The 21,681-nt window shown below is 37.9% G+C and overlaps 1 protein-coding gene across 2 annotated transcripts in view; it reads right to left on the bottom strand.

The window, feature by feature from the left end:
- dner (delta/notch-like EGF repeat containing) overlaps nt 1-21,681 on the bottom strand; it is a 70,578-nt gene that overhangs the window by 1,855 nt on the left and 47,042 nt on the right. Inside the window, exons 7-11 of one of the 2 annotated variants that reach the window (XM_088613018.1) lie at nt 17,464-17,577; nt 13,146-13,370; nt 4,208-4,330; nt 2,671-2,784; nt 482-613 (exon numbers count right to left, since the gene is read on the bottom strand). In XM_088613018.1, the coding sequence (XP_088469144.1) occupies nt 482-613; nt 2,671-2,784; nt 4,208-4,330; nt 13,146-13,370; nt 17,464-17,577 (708 nt within the window). The remainder of the gene's footprint in view (nt 1-481; nt 614-2,670; nt 2,785-4,207; nt 4,331-13,145; nt 13,371-17,463; nt 17,578-21,681) is intronic. The other variant, XM_088613029.1, reaches the window with a different exon arrangement.

The raw sequence follows: 21,681 nt of genomic DNA on the forward strand, positions 1-21,681 counted from the left end.
GTATTTTTGCAGTGTCAACTGATGTGTGCTGTTGCAATGGCTGGTTGTGTTCCTGGTCTCCTCTTGGGTTGAGGAAAAACAAGCTGCGACTTTGGATTCGTCTTTGTGTTTGACATTTAAAATAAAGAAAAATAAATCAAGCAAGAAAGATCTTCAGTAACAAACTACTGCTAATGAGGGCATACTACTGGTTTTGTTTAAATACCAAATACAGTGGCTATAAAAAGTATTCACTCCCTTTGGCATTTTTCACCTTTTATTTTCTTACGTCATGGAATCAAAATGGATTTATTCCATTCGGGAATCTCTAAAACTCTAAAGCTTTTTCTCAATTATATTCACACAAAAACCAGACAATATTTGATTATATATTGATCACCTCCTTTGTTTTAATACTGGTGGATGCACCTTTAGCTTCAATTACAGCTAATTGTGAAGTAAAAGTAAACCAAAACAAAGTAAAACAAAGTAAAAAACTTACGTATTTCACAATTGGTCCCAACCCATCCTTGGGGGCAGTGGCAGATAAAGCCGTTTGACTGGTCAATGCAGGTGCCTCCATGATGGCAGGGGTTGCTGTCACACTCATTGATGTCGACGTCGCAGTTCTCCCCTGAGAGGGAACAAGGACAGGTCTGCTAGTACATCTGAGGAAACCAGTCAGGTGTTCGCTGAATTGTAAGACACACTGATATCTAACTACCTGATTCAGAGGACTGTTAAAAGAGGCTGAGATATAAATTAACTACGGATGAGGAAGTTAACATAGGAACCTGACAGAAACTATTCATTGTGTTGATCTGCGTGGCTGTTTTAAACGCAAAGGCCCCATTTCAACCAAATGCAAGCAATAAAGTAATATAAAAAGCAAACGTCCATGTATTTGTATCACATTTCACATCTCTGTAGCAAAATAAAAGTAAACTAAAAACCTAAAGGAAAACTGGAGTTTTCTGGAAGACTCAAGATGGACAACAGCAAAAGAAAACAGGGAAAAAAGAAAACACTTAAAAAGTCAAATTACTATTTACTTAGTATAATTGAATGGGAACAGGGGAAGAGGTGACTTTAGGTTCTAGATGGTTGTTTTATATAGCAGTCTCACTGGAGAGGGTAACATTGACCACATGTTTATGTCTGTGCTCCATCCACTGTTACAGCTACACCACATTCAGTGTAACCCCTTCATTTTACTGTGCAATAATGCTTGGCTCAACATTGCAAGGAACACTCAGGAAGATCTGGTTCACTGACCACTTGTATCATTGGAATATTTACCCAGTCGAGAATCTGTGGAACAATGTGGAAAAATGAATACAGTGCACAAGTGTCAGTGACTGAGAATATTTCTTTTGCTGACCTTTCAGGCAGAGTATAAAAATGCCCCGATCATTATTTATGCTGCAGTTTGCCACAGGACTTTCATGATTGCATCCAATCATTTTCTAATCACTTCTTCCGATCCCTGTTTGCCTGGGATCCAGAGCCTATCCTAGCAAGCAGTGGGCGCAAGGCAGGGTACACCCTGGATGGGACACCAGTCCATCACAGGACAGACACAGACACATAGTGTACACCCTCACACCAGGGCCAATTTTTTTTCCAGAAGGCAATTAATCTACTAGTATGTCTTTGGACCATGGGAGAAAACGACAGCACCTGGGGGAAACCCACACAAATACAGGGAGAACATACAAACTCCACACACATAGCAGTCAAGTCCTGAAGATAACCCAGGGCCCCAGTGCTGCAAGGCAGCCATTTGAACCATTGCGCCACTATGCTGCCTCATGATTGTATTTCAGTACTTACTGCCTGATTTAATACATCATGTTAACTTTGTCAAACGGTTGTTTATGATGGGGGAATTGTTGTTTTTGTGTAAGATGAGATTTTGTATTTGAAATGTTTCAGGCAGTAAACTTTAATAAAATGAGGTTTCCATTTTATACAGTACATATCAGAGGAGTATTATGCTGGTTGGCATCATCTTGTAATGCACATGTTTCTAATAGGTTACAGTGCTGACTTGTGACCTGAATGGGCAACAAATCAAATTTATTTCTAATGAGCAATATGTATTCTGCACACAGAAATAGTTTTTAATCTAAAGGCTGACAAGGGGACATGGGCTGTGGTAAGTAATGAATTTCCATCATAAGATTCGCACCACAGCACATGGAATATGCAATTAAATTGTCTCTCTAGATATCTCTCACAAATGTTCCGTTACAGAAAAGGAAACACTCTTGTCATGTGCAGCACCATGTTGTGTGTTAACCTTTAAAAAAAAACACATCCAGATTCACACAAAGGAAGTTGAAAACTGTATCGCTGTAAGTTTAGTCTTTTTTCACCAACCTGCTCAGGGAGGTGAATTTTCTCCTGGGAAAACTTGGAGATCAAAAAGTGTACGAGGCAGGTAAAACCATACAGTATATGACATGCATGCCTCATACAGGAGCTATGAGTTCGGCATGGGATAGTTCATTTAGATGTGGCTAATGGACTGATTATTTTGTTACTGCAGGGAAATACTGCTTGGCTTAGGTGTGTACTAATTCAATTCCATTTGCAGGTAACAAAAGTAACACCAGCAACATTTTTTACAGTATAAAGGTGCTGCTTATACTGTAAATGTTTTCTCAATATTTTAATCCAACTGCTCACCTAAGAACCCTGGTGGACACAAGCAGGTTGCATTCAGTCCTTCGCTCTCACAGGTACCCCCGTTCTGACAGGTGGTTTTGAGACAAGGATCTTTGTAGAGTTCACAGTGCTTCCCTTTAAATGAAGCAGAAAGAAACATTTCCGTTATTGCTTCTGTACTTTTATGGTTGAAAACGCTTTTTAATGATTTTACTCCACAACAAACGCATGCACACATTGTCGTATCTCTCCTCTCTTCCCGCAGAAGACAGAGTGGAAAATGTAGGACGGAGTCAAATATTTTAAGCAGGATTTACTGTATATCCCATGAGAATAAACTATATATTCCCTAGTCTGTATTTACAAAGAAGAGCAATGTTTCATTTTTTGGAGGTATCTGAGCATATTAGCTCTGCAATTCTGAAATCCAAGTGCTCTATACCCGCAGTGCAAATTAAACATGTACTACATTCGTGGATTCATCAAAGACTCCAAATCCCATTAAAGAGGAAAAGAGGATTAACATCCTTTTAGAGAAATTTTGATAGTTATCTGGTCCAAGGGGAACATCTTTCCTTTTATGCATGGTTAGAATGCTGTCATGGGCCTTGAAGGTATAGTACATGGTAACAGGAAAACTAATTGTATTAGTTTAAGAACATAAGACCAGTTACAGTACAAATAAGTGGAGCCCATTTGGCTGTGTATGTTCTGAGCTTGCTGGCAACCATGATTGATCCTCCACAGGGGTACAAAGTACATCAGTCACACTGGCCACCAAAGATACAGTGTAAGATTCTTAGTGAAGAAACTGTGCTTGCTCATGAACTGCTCCGATAATGACTGGAGCCACTATTACAACTTTTATTGCAAGGGGCGTTGCAGGAATCAGGGAGGGCTGTGCTGAAGGGTAGTGGTTGATTCCTGGAGTGTGCTGGTACTGTTCGCCTGTTTGTTATGGAAATGAAACATGCTGTAACACCAGGGCTGAGAAAGGCCAGATGAATAGCTTTCCCCATTTCCCATGGTTTTACTTCATACAGCTGTTTGCCCTGCAAAATGTGTGAAACTCATAGATTATACAAAATGTAAGCAATAATTTGTAGGAGGGACCATCATCTTCTTTTAAGAAAGGTTGCTCTTCTTCGATCACGTCAATCAGTTTAACATAGTTTAACGTATAAAAATTATAGGAAGCTCCAAGTAGAAGGCTTCGTAGTAACTTCCATCCATCCTCTAAGCACCTGATTCAATACAGGGTCACAGGGGAGCCGACCTTATCCTTGTATGCAAATTGGTACAAGGCAGGGTACACCCTGGACAGGACACCAGTCCATCGCAGGCACACATAGACACAACACAGATACACACTCACACCAGGGTCAATTTTCACAGAAGCCAATTGACCTGCCTGCACGTTTTTGGTTTATTGTAGGAAATTGGAGTACTGTTAAACACTGTGCTTCCACACACTGCCGCCCTAATAATAACTTTTTTAACTTATGAACTATAAAACACTTCATTAACATGATATTAACTTGACAAACACTACACATACCTTCATACTCTGATGAGCACAGGCACTCGTAGCCATTAACGAGGTCTTTGCAGGTTGCCGAGTTCTGACAGGGGGCTGACAGGCATTCGTTATACTCCTCCTCACAGTATAGGCCATGGTAACCTGGCACAAAGGACAATAAAAAAGTACAGCCAATTATTGTGAGAAAGAAATAACCATGATATCCTCACATTCTCTCTTTGTTAATTGGATAGCTGCAAAAACACTTCCTTGTCCTTTCATACAGTACATGACATTGCTGTTGTTTATCGTTGTTTTCTGTTTTGTATTCTGGTTTTTGAAGAGAGAGTGAATTTCTGTTAATGCTTACATATTGCCTCTAGGAACAACTCAAGAGGAAAAAAAATCTATGAAAAGAAGATCAATTCAGAAACATTCCAATGAGGAAAAATGCATGAAAGGTTGTCAGGGAAGTTTTGTTTCTTAGAAATGTGGAGTGTTAAAGAAACGCTCAAGCACAACATTTTAAATACAGTATATGTAGATTCCCTACAAATTTTAACATTAAATATATTTTCCAGAAAGCAAAAAAGAGATGTCTGTAAATATGCATAATATGTATGAAAGCTATTAAAAATATTTGGAATTGAAAGTCTTGTTTCTCGATAATTACAAGATCCAAATTAATCCGAAGTTTTGCCTGTTGGCCACTTGATGGCAGTAGGGTGCAGCATGTTCTAAACCCGTTTTTGCACATACAGTACAGTATGTCTCTTTTTCTATTGTGGGGTTTGTGCCCGAGAAGACATTGACACCAAGGTTAGAACACAAGAAACATAGGGATTGTTAACTTTTGCTCTTGAAAAAGAACGCAATGATGAATAAGACTTAAGGTGTTAAACATTCACAGTAAAGCGTAAACAGTTATAAAAAGGTTTTTTTTATCTAGGTCATCTAAAATTTCCTGTCATCTTCTGCACATAAAAGAACCAAATCTATGCTTCAACACTACGTCTGGTCATAAAACACTTTCTCATCTGCTTACTTGCAAAATTGCAAGCAGACCTGCAAAGTATGCATAAACTGGGGCTTCATCTTGTTTGAATTACCGCATATGCAGTCTGACTAATGTGCGTCACACTGTCAGAAGCAGTCTTTCATTTTAAAGGTTATGAAGACACCGCTGATGCTATACAGTCTTGCCCTGCTGGCAAACAAGGAGAAGCTGCCATTGTTATCTTCCAGTGTGTCTCTTAAAAACAGTGGGAATTTGAAAATGAATTTGGAAACTGAGAAGAGGAAAGTATTAGTGTTTGCTCATATCTCATTCAGTCCCTCGTTTGTCAGCCCCCTTAATTGAAAGCCTGTGCTTTCAATTATCATAAGCCATTTATTTTATTGGTTTATAAAGAACATAAAGGCAATAGTTTCCCAAGATATTTTGCATATCTGTGATGTTTCATAATTCATTTGCTAGCTATATGAGTTGATATGAAGTCACACAAATAGACACCAAGCAGAATCAATGGCCAAAAGCTGCCAACTCATTATGCAGGTACTCCCTCATCTTCAGCAGTGTAAGAACACTGGATGCAAGAGCCTTTCTCTAATGGCATGACACTGAATGGGGCTCCATGGCAACCAGAAGTTAGAAATTCACTCTTTGGCTGTTCTCAGGCCTCAGCAAAGAAAGCAAGGTACGTTTTTTGAAGCAGAAAAACAGGCTTGATAATAGGAGTGCAATTCTTTGGGAAAGAATGATTCAATTGCAGTGATCTCCAGTAGAAATCAAGACATTAAACAAAAACTGTAAATAATCTATACTTTCACAAGGAGGGAAGTGGTTTTCATGTTACTTCTCCATGCCAAACTATTCCCTGTGGAGAGCTGCTCTAATTTGTCTGATTTATCTTTTGTGATTTTGTGAAGACAGTAGGCTTGAGATCCACTGAAAGACCTGAAAGACCTTCCTGTCTTTTGGAGAAGACTGGATATTTAAGAGCATGCTTGCATTTTAGTAAGTATTGCAATGAATGTACACATTGTGTCAAGCTACAGTATTTCCAGATATTTGTGATCTGCATACAGTATATTGATCTTATTCTACATCTTCAGAAAACACACAGCTGTCATATAAAAATCATTTTCTTTTTATTCAAGTTTGTACTCTGAATTGTAAAACAGGCAAAACTGGAAACCCCTGCAAAGGATTTTTTTTTAAAGGACTGTCATCATACAATTCTTTAAATCAGATTGCATTTCTTTTTTTTTTTCTCCAAGTTGACGAAAGATCTGATTGGACATGGCAGACAGGGCTGACTGTTTCTGTACATGGCAGAAATGACCAATCTCTGAGTAAACAATTCAGATTCTGCGCAAGAATCTCCTTTTATGTAATGTTGTGAGGCCATAGACACCTACTGAGGCCTTTAATCTGCTCTGGTTTCTTTTGACAGTGAGTGAACTAGTAAATGGAGACATAAACCAGGGAATGCTTTGAAAAATCAGACAGGTAATGTGGAAAGTGACAATTCTACAGAGTAAACATCTGTTTTGTCCTTACAGACCCCACTTCAGAATGCCTTACAGAGCAGTAGCTGATATTCCTGGCAGGCACTCTTTATTTCTCATAGCCCAGTGCTGTCATGGCAGTCCAATAAGAGCCAGAAACAACAGATTCCCAGCTGGGTGCAAACTTTCTGTTCTGTATTTTCCACAGTCCTTGAGTCTAATTGAAACTGTTTAAAATTCTTCCTGGTACGGCCTGTGCGATGCGGAGGAACTTAAATGAAACAAAAGCAGATACTTTAGTGGAGGAGCAGGCTGAGGGTTATGAAAGACAAGGACACGAAAGGAGGCTGGAGACGTGGTGGAACTTCGAAAGCCTTTCCACCCTTAACTGGAAGCAATTTGTCTCAAAGTACAGATAGCCTTGCAATAAGACACAGCGTCAAATTAGAGAGATGTGAGACAAGGCCATCATATGCAGCACATTCCTTCCAATTCCAGTCAACGTGAACAGAGACAATGACAATTTAGGCTAATATAATCTCCCTAATGCCCCATTACTGCGCTGGAATTAAAGGTCATTTTGGAACACACAGATCAGAACTAATAGAAAGGTCATAATGGAAAGTGTCAGCTACAAGTGCAGAGCTGCATTTCATTGCCTCTCATGCATAAATGAAAACCCTTGATTTTGTGTTTGAGGGGTTTTGTCAGTGACACGTTACCACTTACTGACAAGACAAAAATCAGAGTATCTATTAATTATTTAATCTATCTTTAAACATATTGCTAAGGGGCTACACAGTATTGCAGATCACATTTTTTATATACTATAAATCATATTCCTTGGTAATAAAGGTCAGATTTTACATTCAGTTACAATGATTCTTTAATGTATCCATTTCTCAGCACTCCCAAGAACCAGGGTCTCCTCCCAGCTATTTTGTGTCATAGAAAGCAAATTGTCTCAAGTACAGCTGTGGTAGTAAAGGCTGCTACTAACTTCTGTGGCACAACAAATTTATATCAGAGATTTTTGGGGGCTAAATAGGAGACCTCAACAGTAACTATCCATGCTTGTGAGATAAACTGATTGGAGGAACTTTTTGTTTTAAAGTATTCTGTCTTGTTTTTTTATTGTATTTAGTTTTTGGCATAAACATATAGTCCAGAATAGACTAAGAGTACTGGTAGTCAAGTTTTCAATGAGTCATACTCTAGGGGCAGTTACCTCAGTCAAGCTTTTTCAGTCTGTCTTGCCAACAGCTTATCTTACAATCACGTAAGCTTTAATTTTTCTTTCTGATTTTTTGTTTTTGTCAAGCACAATCTAAATGTTATGAAACTCAAAAAAGCAGAGTAAGTGTAAATGACTCATCTGATGCCCACACGAGAGAAGCAGTTTGCTCCTATAATCACAAAGTATGCAATTACACGTCTGTGCTTAAGGAAAAGGATAATCATTTCTAATGTGCTGCACAGCTCCTATTGTGTGACCCTTTACAAACATTTTCTAGACCAGCGACGAATATCCTGCCTAGCCACACACTCTATGAGTGTGGTACATTTTGCAGTTCAATAGCAAGGTATTCTATATCACAACACTGTGTTTCAGAATTATGAAACTGAAATCAAGATTGTGCAGCTTTGAGTGACCGCTGATATGCTTTTTTAAATGTCTGCAAGATAAATCGTACAGTTCTGTTAAAATGGATTCTGACCCCTGACAAGGAAAGTAGACACATGTTGCAAGTCAGGGTTTTCATTTCCAATTTACAATCTAACATCCTTGTTTTTGTTGCACACCCATGAGCAACATCACGGCCAGTGTGTGCCACTGGCAGACATGGGCTCTAAGCCCATGGTGGACACACCATTGATTGAAGAGACATGTGCAGATCTGCGAATGAATTAATCTGACTTATAACATACTGTAATGTGACTTTCAAACATCCATGTCACATACAGTATTTGGTGACAAATGAAGGAATTATGACATTGCTGCATATCATACAGATTTAAATAGCTGTATTCTATGGAATAATTTGCCTTGAATCTAATAATGTGTTGCTATTGCAAGGATCACCTGGCCCACCAGTGACTGATGTTACATAACTTTAAGGAGAGGCAGACAAACCTCAACAAGCAATGGTCTGAGTTAGAGGCCTGAAGATTTAAGGTCATGATCTTCTGGCTTGAGGGACGACGTCATGCTCATGTAAATGAGGTAGATGGAACAAACCAAATTGTAGCTGTTTCGAAAGTGAGGTAAGTCTACGGGGGCTTGAGCAAAGCATGCTGTACTTATGTGTAAAAAACCTAGATCAGGTGACTCCAAAGACTCATGGCTGCCTTTCTCCAGAACATTCATTATGAACTCCATTCAGTTGAGGATGATACTCTTAAAGATCTGAAAAAAACCTATGGGCGTGAAAAGATCATTCACTCCATTGAGATCAATTTATTTTATAGTGGCTCATTAGTCAAATGCAAGCCTGTGGTGTTGGAGGCACATTACTCCCTCAAGATTTAATACAGAAATAACAGTTGCTATGGTGTAAAATGACAGTCCTTTCACGTGGATTTTAAGTAATTTTTTCTCTAAAGAAACATACAGTACATCTGTTAGGCCAGGGTTTAATCTGATGATGATGAAATCAAATAGCATTTTACTCGGTCAGAAAAACTGGCTCTGTAAGAAAAGCAAGGATGGGAATTATTTTAAAAGTTCAGTACTGGGGTGCAATTACTGATCGCTGTGATATACAGCTTTGGCACAAATTCAGCAGCTGAAGCTGAAAATTAGGGCCAAAATAATACTCTTCATAACAGATGTACATGTACTGTATTATACTGCACTGCACATAATACAGTATCGTTGCCAAACTGTGGTAAAGGAGAACCACAGTATAAATTTTCTTGACAGAAATCTCTTATTTAGTAATGTATTGGCAATGTAAGAATGCAGAGCTCTTGTGTAATTACTGTCCACACACAGACAAAAGGCAATTTCAAGAAGATCTGTGATTCACCAGAATATGATAAAAAGATAATAAAATGTTTGGCTTACAGTGTTATTTTAGATCATCTGAGCAATCTCTCTGCTTTAAAACATACTAATAATAACAATAAAAAACTTAATTTACATACAGGGCAGCCAGATTAATTCTTAAAGAACCCTTCATTGAAAGGTCAAATAAAATGATACCTCAGCTTCTCTGATCTGATGCATGAGTAAACAGCATTAGTCAAGAACAAGTATTCACATACAGTATATGAAACTCTCCATGGACTTATTAAATCTCCATGTTAAGCAAATATTTCAGTGCCCATTTATTGAACAGTGTTACTGATTTTGATATTTGGACGAGGCTTTCGGCCCATAGGAATACTACATAAAACTCTACCTCTTGTACGCAAAACCAAATCTTTAATTATCAATACTTATTACTTATGCATTCAGTAGATTCTAAGACAATCTGAGTTATAACACTCAGCTCAGAGGAAGGTCTTCAGACAACAATTTCAACTCAGGTGTTTTATAGAACACAGAAATAGTGGTTAGAATTATGAAACTGAAATCAAGATTGAAGTTTAAAGGTAGGAACTACCAAAATTAAATTAAGTAATTTTATTAGAACCTACAATAATCTACTTAAAACATTTATCCCCCTATCAGAATTAACAGAAAAAGTATCTACTGTATTGCCAATTTTCCCAATGAGCTTCCCCGATCTACAAAACACAAAGTAACTCTCCATAGAAACTTCATGCTAATTTGTGTACAGTTCATACAGTACCTCTCAAAAACCCAGCACTCCCAAATTGAATTTGTGGTAGAAAATAACATGAAGCATCTTGTGAGAAATCTAAATAAAACCTGTCAGCAACATTGAAATTGACATATAAACAGCTATAAAAGGTATCCAAATTAGTTATCATAGAGGAGGCAGATTAATTTAGACAGCAAGTGTATTCATTGTGGATAGCTTGAGAATTGAATACAAGTCTGAGTGTATGGTAGATGTAGATTTTTAATACTTTTAATTTTTCTAAAACAGAAATACAAGAAAATAAGTGGTCTAAATGAAATTAAGTATGCTTTTGTTTTGGGGGACAGAGATCAACATTATGAAGATAATTGTCGTGTGCTGATGGATTAAGGGTACAGAATTTCTTTAGTCTTCAACAGAGAAGACTGTGAGGGAACTTCATAAGGTTATTCCAATCCTAAAAAGTATGATAAAGTTGTGCCATATTTCTTTAGATTTAACTCAGCAACCACGAAATACATCTAAGTGGTAATTAAAATAATTAAGAGCACTCAAGGTTTAAAATCTAAGGTCTCATTCACATAAATAATAATAATAATAATAATAATAATAATAATAATAATAATAATTGCTTACACTTATATAGCGCTTTTCTGGACACTCCACTCAAAGCGCTTTACAGGTAATGGGGACTCCCCTCCACCACCACCAATGTGCAGCATCCTCCTGGATGATGCGACGGCAGCCATAGTCCGCCAGAACGCTCACCACACATCAGATATCAGTGTTTCTTTATTAGCCCTATACAATTTCTTGCATTAGGAATTCGTCTTTTCGCATACCCCAGCTTTTCTCCATGGAGACACAGACACACAGACAGGGAGAGAAGCTTGGGGTCAGAGCGCAGGGTCTGCCATTGTACGGCGCCCCTGGAGCAGTTAGGGTTAAGGGCCTTGCTCAGGGGCCCAACAGAGTGGGATTCCTCTGCCGGCCGTAGGATTTGAACCGGCAACCTTCCAGTCACAGGCGCAGATCCTTAACCACAGAAACGATTTTGCACTATGCAATGTATGGTGAGACTGTTTTAGTATAAAGCGAGTGATATATTCTTCTATTAATCCATTCAGAATCATTCAGAATGTGAATAAGCAGCCAGTTTACAAAGTTTTGCTGGTGTTTGGAATGGCCAATTCAGTGTGTTTAAGCAGACTCCCCCAGTTCCCTTGAAAATGACTCAATGAGTCCCACAGATACATAAACTGGTAGTAACCAAGGGACAAATGTCATTATCTTATTTGTAACCTTCCTTATGTGCTTCAGTAAATACCATGAAATTAACTTAAAATTTACTACTGAATCAAAAGCTCAATAACTAGTGCATATTACCCCTGAATGTGTACTGTGACCAAATTTTGGTCCAAATTTAGTTTATATGGTGCTAATAAGGTTTTATTTCACGGTGATGTTATTGTCTTATTCAAAAGGGTTCTCATCTCTCTATTGCTGCTGCTTCTGCTTAGAATTTCTGAACACGCATAATAGTTCCAGAGGCTCCAATGGGAATATTAGGAAAGGAGGAAAAAGGTTTTTATCTCCACTGAGTGAGCAGATGCTTTATTTGAAACCAGCATCTTCATGCTTAGCGTTAAAATATACCTCCCATCTGAGCAGGACTTAAAAACAAAGCCTAGCTTGAATTTCATCAGATCACAAATAATAATATTCAGTGAAACTTACATTTGAACAGAGTAACGAAAATGGAAGAAAAGATGACACAGGGCTTCAAAAACGTATGTACAGTATAACAGCCTGTTAACACTTCAATTTTTTTTTAGTTTTTGAATTCATGGAGTAAACATAGGCAACTGAACTCACTTAACAGTGGGAAAACAATGTTTTAAGGAAACTGAAAGGTGTGATTTTTGGCTCTTCAATAACATAACATTCCTCTTGTTATTTTAAATGGTGTATATGGAGCCTGTAATTACTATATATATAGTATTAAATTTACTACCATTTAATACGAAATGTACAGCAAAACCTGGATTAAACCCAGGCATCAATGTACTATACCTGCCAATCACAAATTTCATATCTTTAACTTGATGGTGCATTTCCTTTCAAAAATCACAGAATAACAAATATCCACCATAAATTACCAGTATAATTGAATTAGATGCAATTATTTATATTTGGATTGCTTATAAACATCAAAGAATATGATTAACCCTATAAAGGTTGCTGTATATTATGTCAAATGTCAAGAAAACCTCAATAAATCCCTGCAAATTTACAGTAATATAAAAACAGCGGAATGATGAAGTATGACAACATGAAACTGTGGAAAACCATGGCATTAAAAACAATGCCAAAGCAATCTAAAGTAGAGCTAACCACCTAGAAACTAAGAAATGTGATCTACTACAATAATTAATACATTTACTACAATTCAGAAGGCTAATTACTACACTATCTTCTTATTACAGTACATTGTTGGCCACCACTCCAAGTTAATAGGCACATACAGTACTGTATCATACTGTGGTTGGGCAGGCAGTGTCAGCTGGTGCTTTGCTATAATTGGTTGAGACATAATTTTCCCAGATGGCGACTGGAAACCCTGTCTTGGTCTCATGAATCAGCCTCAAGCGGCCAGTTTGAGGTACTGGGCTGCCAGAGGGCGTGGGAGCACCTACCTGGAATGCACAAGCATTTGTAGCTCGTCCCAACACTGCGGCAGATTCCATGAGCACAGGGGTTGAGGGCACAGAAGTCAATCAGTTGTGCACAGGTAGGCCCTGTGTATCCAGGACCACAGTTACAGCTGTAGGATAGTCCATCAGAGTAGCAGCTACCATTGTTCTGACAGGGGGAGGAGGCACAGGGGTCTATCTTCTGCTCACAGGCTGAGCCCAGGAATCCTGAACAGCAGCAGAGAAAACACAGCTACACATTTCTATCCAGCGCAAGGAGAAACAAACATCGGAAGAGTACTAAATAAAGCAAGTTACTGTATAATAACAAATTTAATAATATCTCCTAGATGTGGAACACACATAGTTTAAAAGAATCCAGAAACTAAAACAAACATTTACTGTATGGCCATGGTGTCAGATACAGTACCTGCAGAAAAACTCAAGAACCATTATATAGGCTCCATTCTTGAAAACATGATGCAGGTCAGATTCTGCTGATATACAGTACAGTATATGTTACATGCCATTAAAAGAACCAGATGGAAGAATTTCCATTTATTATTGGTTCATGCTACTTGATGTTTATAAGTAAGAGTACTGTTATAATTTGAGTTTGTGTTGGCAGGGTCATAAGCCCAGCAAATTACTGTATATATATATTGATGAACATTAACACAGAAAACAATACAATTAACTCTAGCTGACAATTTAAGTGTGGCGTATTTGGAAATGATAGGCATTTGAACAGAAATACCTGTTATGAAAATCACTGTTGATAATACCCCCTCCCCCCCAACCACTTTCGTCCTCTGTGTCACCCTCTGCCTCTATTGTTGCACGCATTAAAGTCATTTATGACACCTCAAAGCTCTCATTTAATACTGGTTTTTGTTTCACACCTGGTTCTGACTCTGCCTGTTCTCCTAGCACATTCTTCCAAGAAAACAAACATAGAAAATGAATTTACAGAGAGAGCTGCAGTGAAATGATAGTGTTCTGCCTTTTAGAGTACTGTAGCTTCACTGTGCCATATGGATACTAGAAATACCGCCGCTCTGCTTTCCAGACCAAAAAGTAGGCTACAAAGTAGGAGTCTACAATATTCATTGCAAACAGCACAGATTCTTTGCACATTGTGTGTGTTTGGTAGAACTGGCTATAGTTAATGTTTTATAGAAAACCCATAGCAGCTGATAGCTAAACCTTGAGGGATTCTGAAATTGTGCTTCACTGTCAAGAGACTGCCACTCCATTAGCTGAGATGTCTTTGCATATGAAATACACACAATAAGAATGATTTTCTTTCTTTTTTATTTAACTTGAATCGATTTTATGAGGGGCAGCCACCTGACATATTGAGCATGTCTGCCAAACGAGATAGACTGTGACTGTGCATAATTTAAGTTACTTTCAAATGATTGTGACACTGTAGATGCCTAATCAGAGCCAAACAGGAGGGTGTTGAGGTGATAATATGGCCTCCAGGGGTTCTGCTGCTAAGACTAAATAAGGAAAGTAATGAGATTACATAAATGAACTGCCTTTTTTTAAAAGGATGGGTGGAGGGCAGTTAATATGTCCCCTAACTTATACATATGATGTCACAATGGGAAGTGTAACTTTGATTCCAGGATTTGGGAACAATGAATAATCACCTCTGGTTCTGCTCACATGATGTCATACACTCACTGGTCAAAATATTAGGAACCCCTTCTCAATGCAAGTGCTGGGCCTGAGCAGCAAGAACAAATGGTGTGGTGTGCATGGTACTAGGCAGCCTGATCCCATCCCATAGTTCTAGCAACATCACCTCTGGTTGAGCTGGTGATGGGGGTAAGGCAGGTGGGATTGATCCTGCCAATCCACCACATTTCAACAGACCTGAGATCACGGAATTGCTTAGGTTACTTAAGATAATGGAAATCTGTCTCAGTCAAAACATCAGCTGCTTGTCACTGAGAGTGTACTGTATATGCGTTTGACTGGGGGTTCTTACAGAAATAGGGAACAACAGTGGGTAATTGCTATTTTTTGAATGCTATAAAGATCTGCCCAGAACCTGCAGTGCCTGACTAAAGCCTAATAAAAAAATAAGTGTGTTTGGTCTGGCAGGTATTACTGGAATAGAGACTTAATAAATTTATGTTACCTCTGGTTTTCAAAATAAAATAACACATTAAAAACTAAAAATCTTCATTTTTTGGCAGGGAATGTACATCCTTCCCCGCTGAACAATTCCTGTATTTTAATAAGCATCGGCCTTAATGGCTGTGATGGGCGGACTGGCTCTCTTCCTGAAATGGTAATACACATAGTTTCTCACATTTCCTGGGAGCTGGTAGTCCAGAAGAATTTGGTCAGCTATTGCCAATTATTGCCTCACACATGCACAATGTCTCATAGCAGCAGTCCCAAGCCTGTGCCATTAAAAGCCACAATATAACGATTTTTCCAGGTCTCTGCTGAGAAGGGCTGGATGGACCAGCGAAGTGGTTAGTGTTCTGGATTCCTGAGGAAAGGTGGGGATGATGCTGTTGCACCCTTAATTCAGGCATCTTACCCAACAAATCCAAGTCTATAAACAAGGACTAAATTTGTATGGGAATAACAACTCACTTTCTAATAAAAATGTCAGACCGATCAATGAAAATAAGTTATCCAGTATAGCTTTGACTTGACCGGTATAGGACAATACATACTGTAGGTTTGCCAAAGACATAAAAAAAAACAGATATCCACACGAGCAAGAGTGTCACTGCTTTGTGCTTATTTCCAGCTCTGACACAACTTAAAAGAAAGGACATCAGAGTTTATAACGGCCTTAAAGAAAATGAACCAAAAACCCTTTTTTTTCTTTCTACTTTGATCTAAATATAGAACGGCTACAGTACAACCAGCTGAATCGTAATGTTGGAGATAGGAAAGAAAGCACTCTGGGGAATATAGCTTTCACACAAAGGAACAGCAGTGAAGATTTAGATGACAAAAGATACCAAATTAACTTTTTTTTTTCAGGTTTTACAGAGACCCAAGGGAGTAACAAAACAAATAGAAAAGTACAGAAAATATAATAGTTATAAATCAAGCTCTGTCTATTCAACAAAGTATAACAATTGTACACGGGTACAAATGCATCTCTCAGACCACTATAGTTTGATTCAATCTGTCTTTGCAGTATAGTATTTGACTTCCAAAACTTGAAACAGCACATAATGGCCTTTTTTCCTGTTAATAATTGCTCAAAAATATACTTTTTCTGAGAAATTCAATTTTGAGATCTTTCTGGTGAATTTTTTGAAATCTGAATGTTGGAGGATGGTTCTTTCCTTGTAAAACTGTAGTTCAAGCAGCATGCTTATTTGCTAGTTGATTTTTGTCTTGTTATTTTGTTTTGGGCAAAGTGTAGGTAAAATATAACAGTTAAGCTTCCTTCTGATCATAACCATATACCACAGCCAGCATTTGTCACCAAGCAATTGATATTAAGTATAAAGAATAAATATTGTTTTGATTTGAGACTGCTTTTTAGTTACTCAAATGTCCGTTGACAAGAATGAGTTAAAATTCTGTTTTACACTGAATCATATTTATACAGAATTATGCTTATTTTCACTTTTTTTAAAGCTGCTAATTCTGAAAGCAGGTTTCAAACAAAGTTGAGCATTTTTTTTGTAGGGCTGGGAATTATTTCCCCATTGCAATGTGACCATTACATAGTTCATAAAATATTTAGTGTTGTTCCTGAAGAAGTCCACATACTAATTAAAGTGCACTACAGTTATCCCCCTATTGTTTTACACTTTGTTTTTTTAAGACTGCAACAAATTAAAATTAAATGGCCCCATCCATGCACTTCTACATCCAATTAATAATTCACTCACAGATGCATTATTAAGTAAGTGGCTTGACAATTGCCTCATGTCCCATGAGTTAATTTCTATACGGATTTTATCTTTAACACAAAAAAATACCCTTAGCAAATATCAGCCTTCCGTGGCAAGTGTTGTTTTAAAGAGAAGGCTTTTACTGCTAGTAGTGCACAGTGTGATGTGCTGAAGGGAGCACGCCAGCAACTCTGTAATTTAAAATTGGTCTTTTTCAGTTTTTAGCCTGGATTTACTTCATCCCTGAACAAACTATTTCTACTTTCTAGGGGGATTTAAGCCTGAAGTGTAAAGACATTTTATACTTCTTTGTGCATACATATGCAAAATACTAAGGTGTAATTTATACAGTACATGGCTAATAACTGCATATTTTATAACCCTTCCAAAAGCCATCAGAAGCAACCAAGATCTATGCCATTATTTGTGCCTACCTTCTGGGCATTGACAGCTGTACCCACTGACACTACTGGAGCAGGTGCCTCCATTCTTGCATGGTTGGGAGATACAGTGATCGATTAAAGCCTGACATCGCTTTCCTGTGTACCCTGGAAGACAGATTAATGCACTTCTTAGCTCTTATTCTTAGCGGAAATCAATGAATTGTTGCATGCACTTAAACGTGAAGGTCTCTTATAGATTATAATTTCATTATATAGGGCTAGTATTTGTACACACAGGTGATTATAATAAGGAACAACTAAATAAAAATTCGATTTGTACCCTCTCTGTATGCTATTATGAACCTAGAGAAATCCCTAAATTCAGGGGAAATGAATTATTTAAATAATTAATTTGGGTGCTACATTATCTTAAGTAACATACTGTACTGTACTGAGTAAATCGTGAATGCAACTAAGAAACCTTTGAAATACACTAAAACACTTCCCTTCTTAGTCAGATGGCATGTCTAATACAAACCTTCTGATCAGATACATCATGAAATTAATAACAATTAAATTACTGCTGTTTCAGTATGCAATGACTTCACAGCAATCACACTCGTTCAGATCAATTAGACCTTATTAGTGTTACAGAACATCGAGTTGCTGCATTGTTAGATGTCTCTTGCTCTTTCATAATGCCATCTGCACAAAGGGGATTTAGTCATATAGTGTAAGACTCAATTAAGATCAGCGAAAAGCACAGAAAAGAGAACATCGTTTTCTTAAATTACTGCTCTTTAAATAGTCATGGAATTACCAGGATATTTGCAAATCAACTTAGACGCTTTGCACCATAGTGCACTTCAGAATTGTCATATCAATGGCATGACAATAATACAATATTGTCCACATTCAGTGAAACAAAAAACTTGGCAAAATCTTTGAAAGAGATTCCTCAATCTTCTGTGTTAATGCATACATTTATTTTTTGTAGACTAGTGAAATCTAAAATCAGCTTTGAGGTGCAGGAAAATACTATGTTCCATCTGCAACTAAAAACATTACACCTGAAGAAGGCTCTATAGCTGAAACATAGTGTTTTTTTTCTTTACCTTTCAGCATAGAATGAACCTTTTCCTGTTCCTTTAACAAAATATGGAAGCATACAAAATATATGATATGATATGACTCCTTGTCAATCCCATGAGAAAACAAGGCAGAGCATGCAGAACACGACTGAGACTGTTCTCTTCACTGGAAAGCCTGCAGCCACTGGGACCTTCCCAGCTGAGACTAGACAGGCCTCGTTTATTACGCCTCCCCAAGTTATTTCCCACAACGTTTCCTATGAGCCCTTGGAGGAGCACATACAACAAAACGGAGGCTGTTTCAACAACTGAAAAAATAAAAGTAATTACAAAAGGCTCCCTTTATTACCATTGCATGTGTGACTATCTTCACCATTTGAGAATGGAGTTTTGGAGATGCATCTCAGGACAGACTTGAGTCGGCCAGGCTGTCATCTGGCTGCCAGCAGTGATCCCTATGGGAGCTGCATCACTCTTGTCAACACTAACTCTACTGTAGGCACGGTGAGGCTCACAGTGTGAATATGAAGCTCGCTCATCTGACAGCACGTTTCAGAACAGAGCATTCACAATCTAAGTGCATGCCTTGCTGGCACACAGGACTCAGTGAAAGACAGAATAGAAAACAACTGGCAATTCTGAATCGGGGAGTATAAAAAGAAAAACCAAAATTGGCAAATTCAGAGTTTTGTTTTGTTCCAAAAGAAAACTTTTAGAAAACAGGTTGACCCTCCTGCTACAGATCTGGTCTGGGTCCGTGATTAGGATTCCCCATACCTTTGCATACATTTGGCCAAGAGCCCCTGGAGTTATTTGAGGTCCTAGCCAGCTAAGTCATCCTTGGTTTGTCATACAATGGCAGCTCTTGTGGTGCCTGTGGACTTGTGGTGGTATTGGTAAGAGCTGCTGCTATCTTCCCTCTGATGCCAAGCTGCTGTTGGAGTAGTGAGACTTCCCTGATGTCTTCATTGCTCCTGCTTGTTATCATTTAAACACATACATCATTGGAAAATAAATTCTCATTTACGATGGAGAATCTGGAGTGTACCCATCAATAAGAGTACAAATCCAAGTGTAGTACCCTGCTCAATGGTACAACAGTAGAACCTTGCAGTTATAAATTCAGAGCCCAGAGTCCCCGGGAGGAAGAATAAAAAAAACCTCTTTCTTAAACAAATGAATGTCCTCACATATTATAATAGATTCATTATTCACTGTTTTCTATTCAAACACATGTTAAGAAGTGTAATGTGAAAAATGGAGACCAGTCAGACATATTGTGACTTTCCTGGTTTCATACCATTCTATGTAGACACACTTTAATATCAGTGAGCCCAGTCTTGTTCTTTATCAGGGCTTCTTTGCAGCTCCTGCAGTAGATCTACAAACAATCTCAGCACAAAATTACTGTTCTGACAAAGACACATGCATTTCGATTAAAGATCAACTACTGTACATGTAGGTTTCTGAATCTTGAAAAAGTAAGACAAAATAGCTGAAAAGAGTCTTAAAAAAGTGAAAAGGTGACTGTTGGATATACAGCTTAGAACATATTCTCTGTGCTTTAGAAAGTCATCTATTATAACTACAGTGGGTGTGCAAAACAATTAGAGCTAAAAAAGAAGAACTACAGTAGAAGCCATTCCAAGTGATTCCTCTTCTCATTGTCTTTGAGCAGTAGGACACTCCCAGCAGGAAGAATGAATAAGATGCCCTTGTAATTTATTTCTGAGGAAAATTATTTTTTTATATTTTTTGACAAACAGAAGCTGTCAAACAGAGGATGGCAGTATTATGTTTCCCCGAATTACAAGAAGTCCCCCCTGGCTAAGCCTCCAGCTCCCAAATTATTCACTTTCACATTCTCATGAATCATCAACAACAACACAAAAATCACAGCTTCCAGCACTGTAAGTATCCCCTTAGGTGAAGAAACATATCAGCTTTGATCACTGTCATCACTTAAGAAAAATACAGTACAGACCAGATTTCTGATACGATTTGAAAAGAAATTAGAGAATAACAGTCCAGTCTTCTTCAATCAAACCATCAGGTTACATGTTTAGACTTGTTGAAATGACAGCAATGGGTAAAATTTCAGGATTTACCAGAAGAATACAGGTGCTTAAATTTGTTGCATTCAACGTTACAAAATACAACAAAAATTTGCCCTTCATATCTCCCTTTCAGAACAGCTTCACACAACACCCTTCTCTGCATCTGAGATACTGTATGTTAGCCTGAACTGTGCTGAGTGTTTGTCACAAATGTTAATGAAGAGTGATCACGCAAGATACACAACACCAGGCAGGAAACCACACCACTCAGATTACCTAGTTATTTAGTGATTCGATTCTTGGATATCTGTTATAAATGATGAAGCCTTTCAAGTCATTCTTACAAGCACTTTGTCATACTGGAGTCGGTCATCAGCACCGAAGAGAAGGCTGATTAATCCCAGTGCTTGCTTTGAATGAGATGCCATTCTAGTTGTCTAAATTTGTCTTGATTGATTAACACGCCAATAGTAAATCCAAGGTTCATTTGTTGTGGTAATGTTACTGATCAGGAAAAAAGAGGCTACGCAAAATTTTACTATGAGAATTAATGCCTAAAATGATACAAATACCCATACTTTAAAGTTTATCAACACATATTTCACGACTGTCAGCTTCACAGTTATAATACATTCTGACCTCCTTTTTCTTTTATTGTAACAGTGGAAATTAAATCACTGCTGTATTATGTAATTTTAGTTTAATATTAGCCACTAGATGAATGTCTGGAATGAAAATAACCACGATTAATGTCCGCAAAGAACATTTCTGTATTTCTCAATGTAAATAAAAATATCCAGCTGCACTCCAGCAAAAATAAAATGATACACATGTGCTCTTCCACCCCTAGGGAAAGGCCCCTCCTTCCAGCGTTAGTCTTGCAGTGCGGCTTCATCACAGGGTCAGAGGCTTTCCAGGCGTTTAGAGACGAATGCAAACCAGTTCATCACCTTGCACCAGTTTAATTTTGATAGCACTTGTACCACTTGAGTTACCCAAATGGTCCTTGTCAAAATAATTTTAGGAATTTGTGAACTCAATATAGGAGACATGATAAAATAAATTAGAGTACCTTTCTTATTATAGGTATAATAAAACTGTCCAGTGGCTCAACCAGAAAG

The sequence above is a fragment of the Lepisosteus platostomus genome, chromosome 2 (assembly GCF_059453375.1).
Source record: "Lepisosteus platostomus isolate fLepPlt1 chromosome 2, fLepPlt1.hap1, whole genome shotgun sequence".
NCBI lineage: Eukaryota > Metazoa > Chordata > Actinopteri > Semionotiformes > Lepisosteidae > Lepisosteus > Lepisosteus platostomus.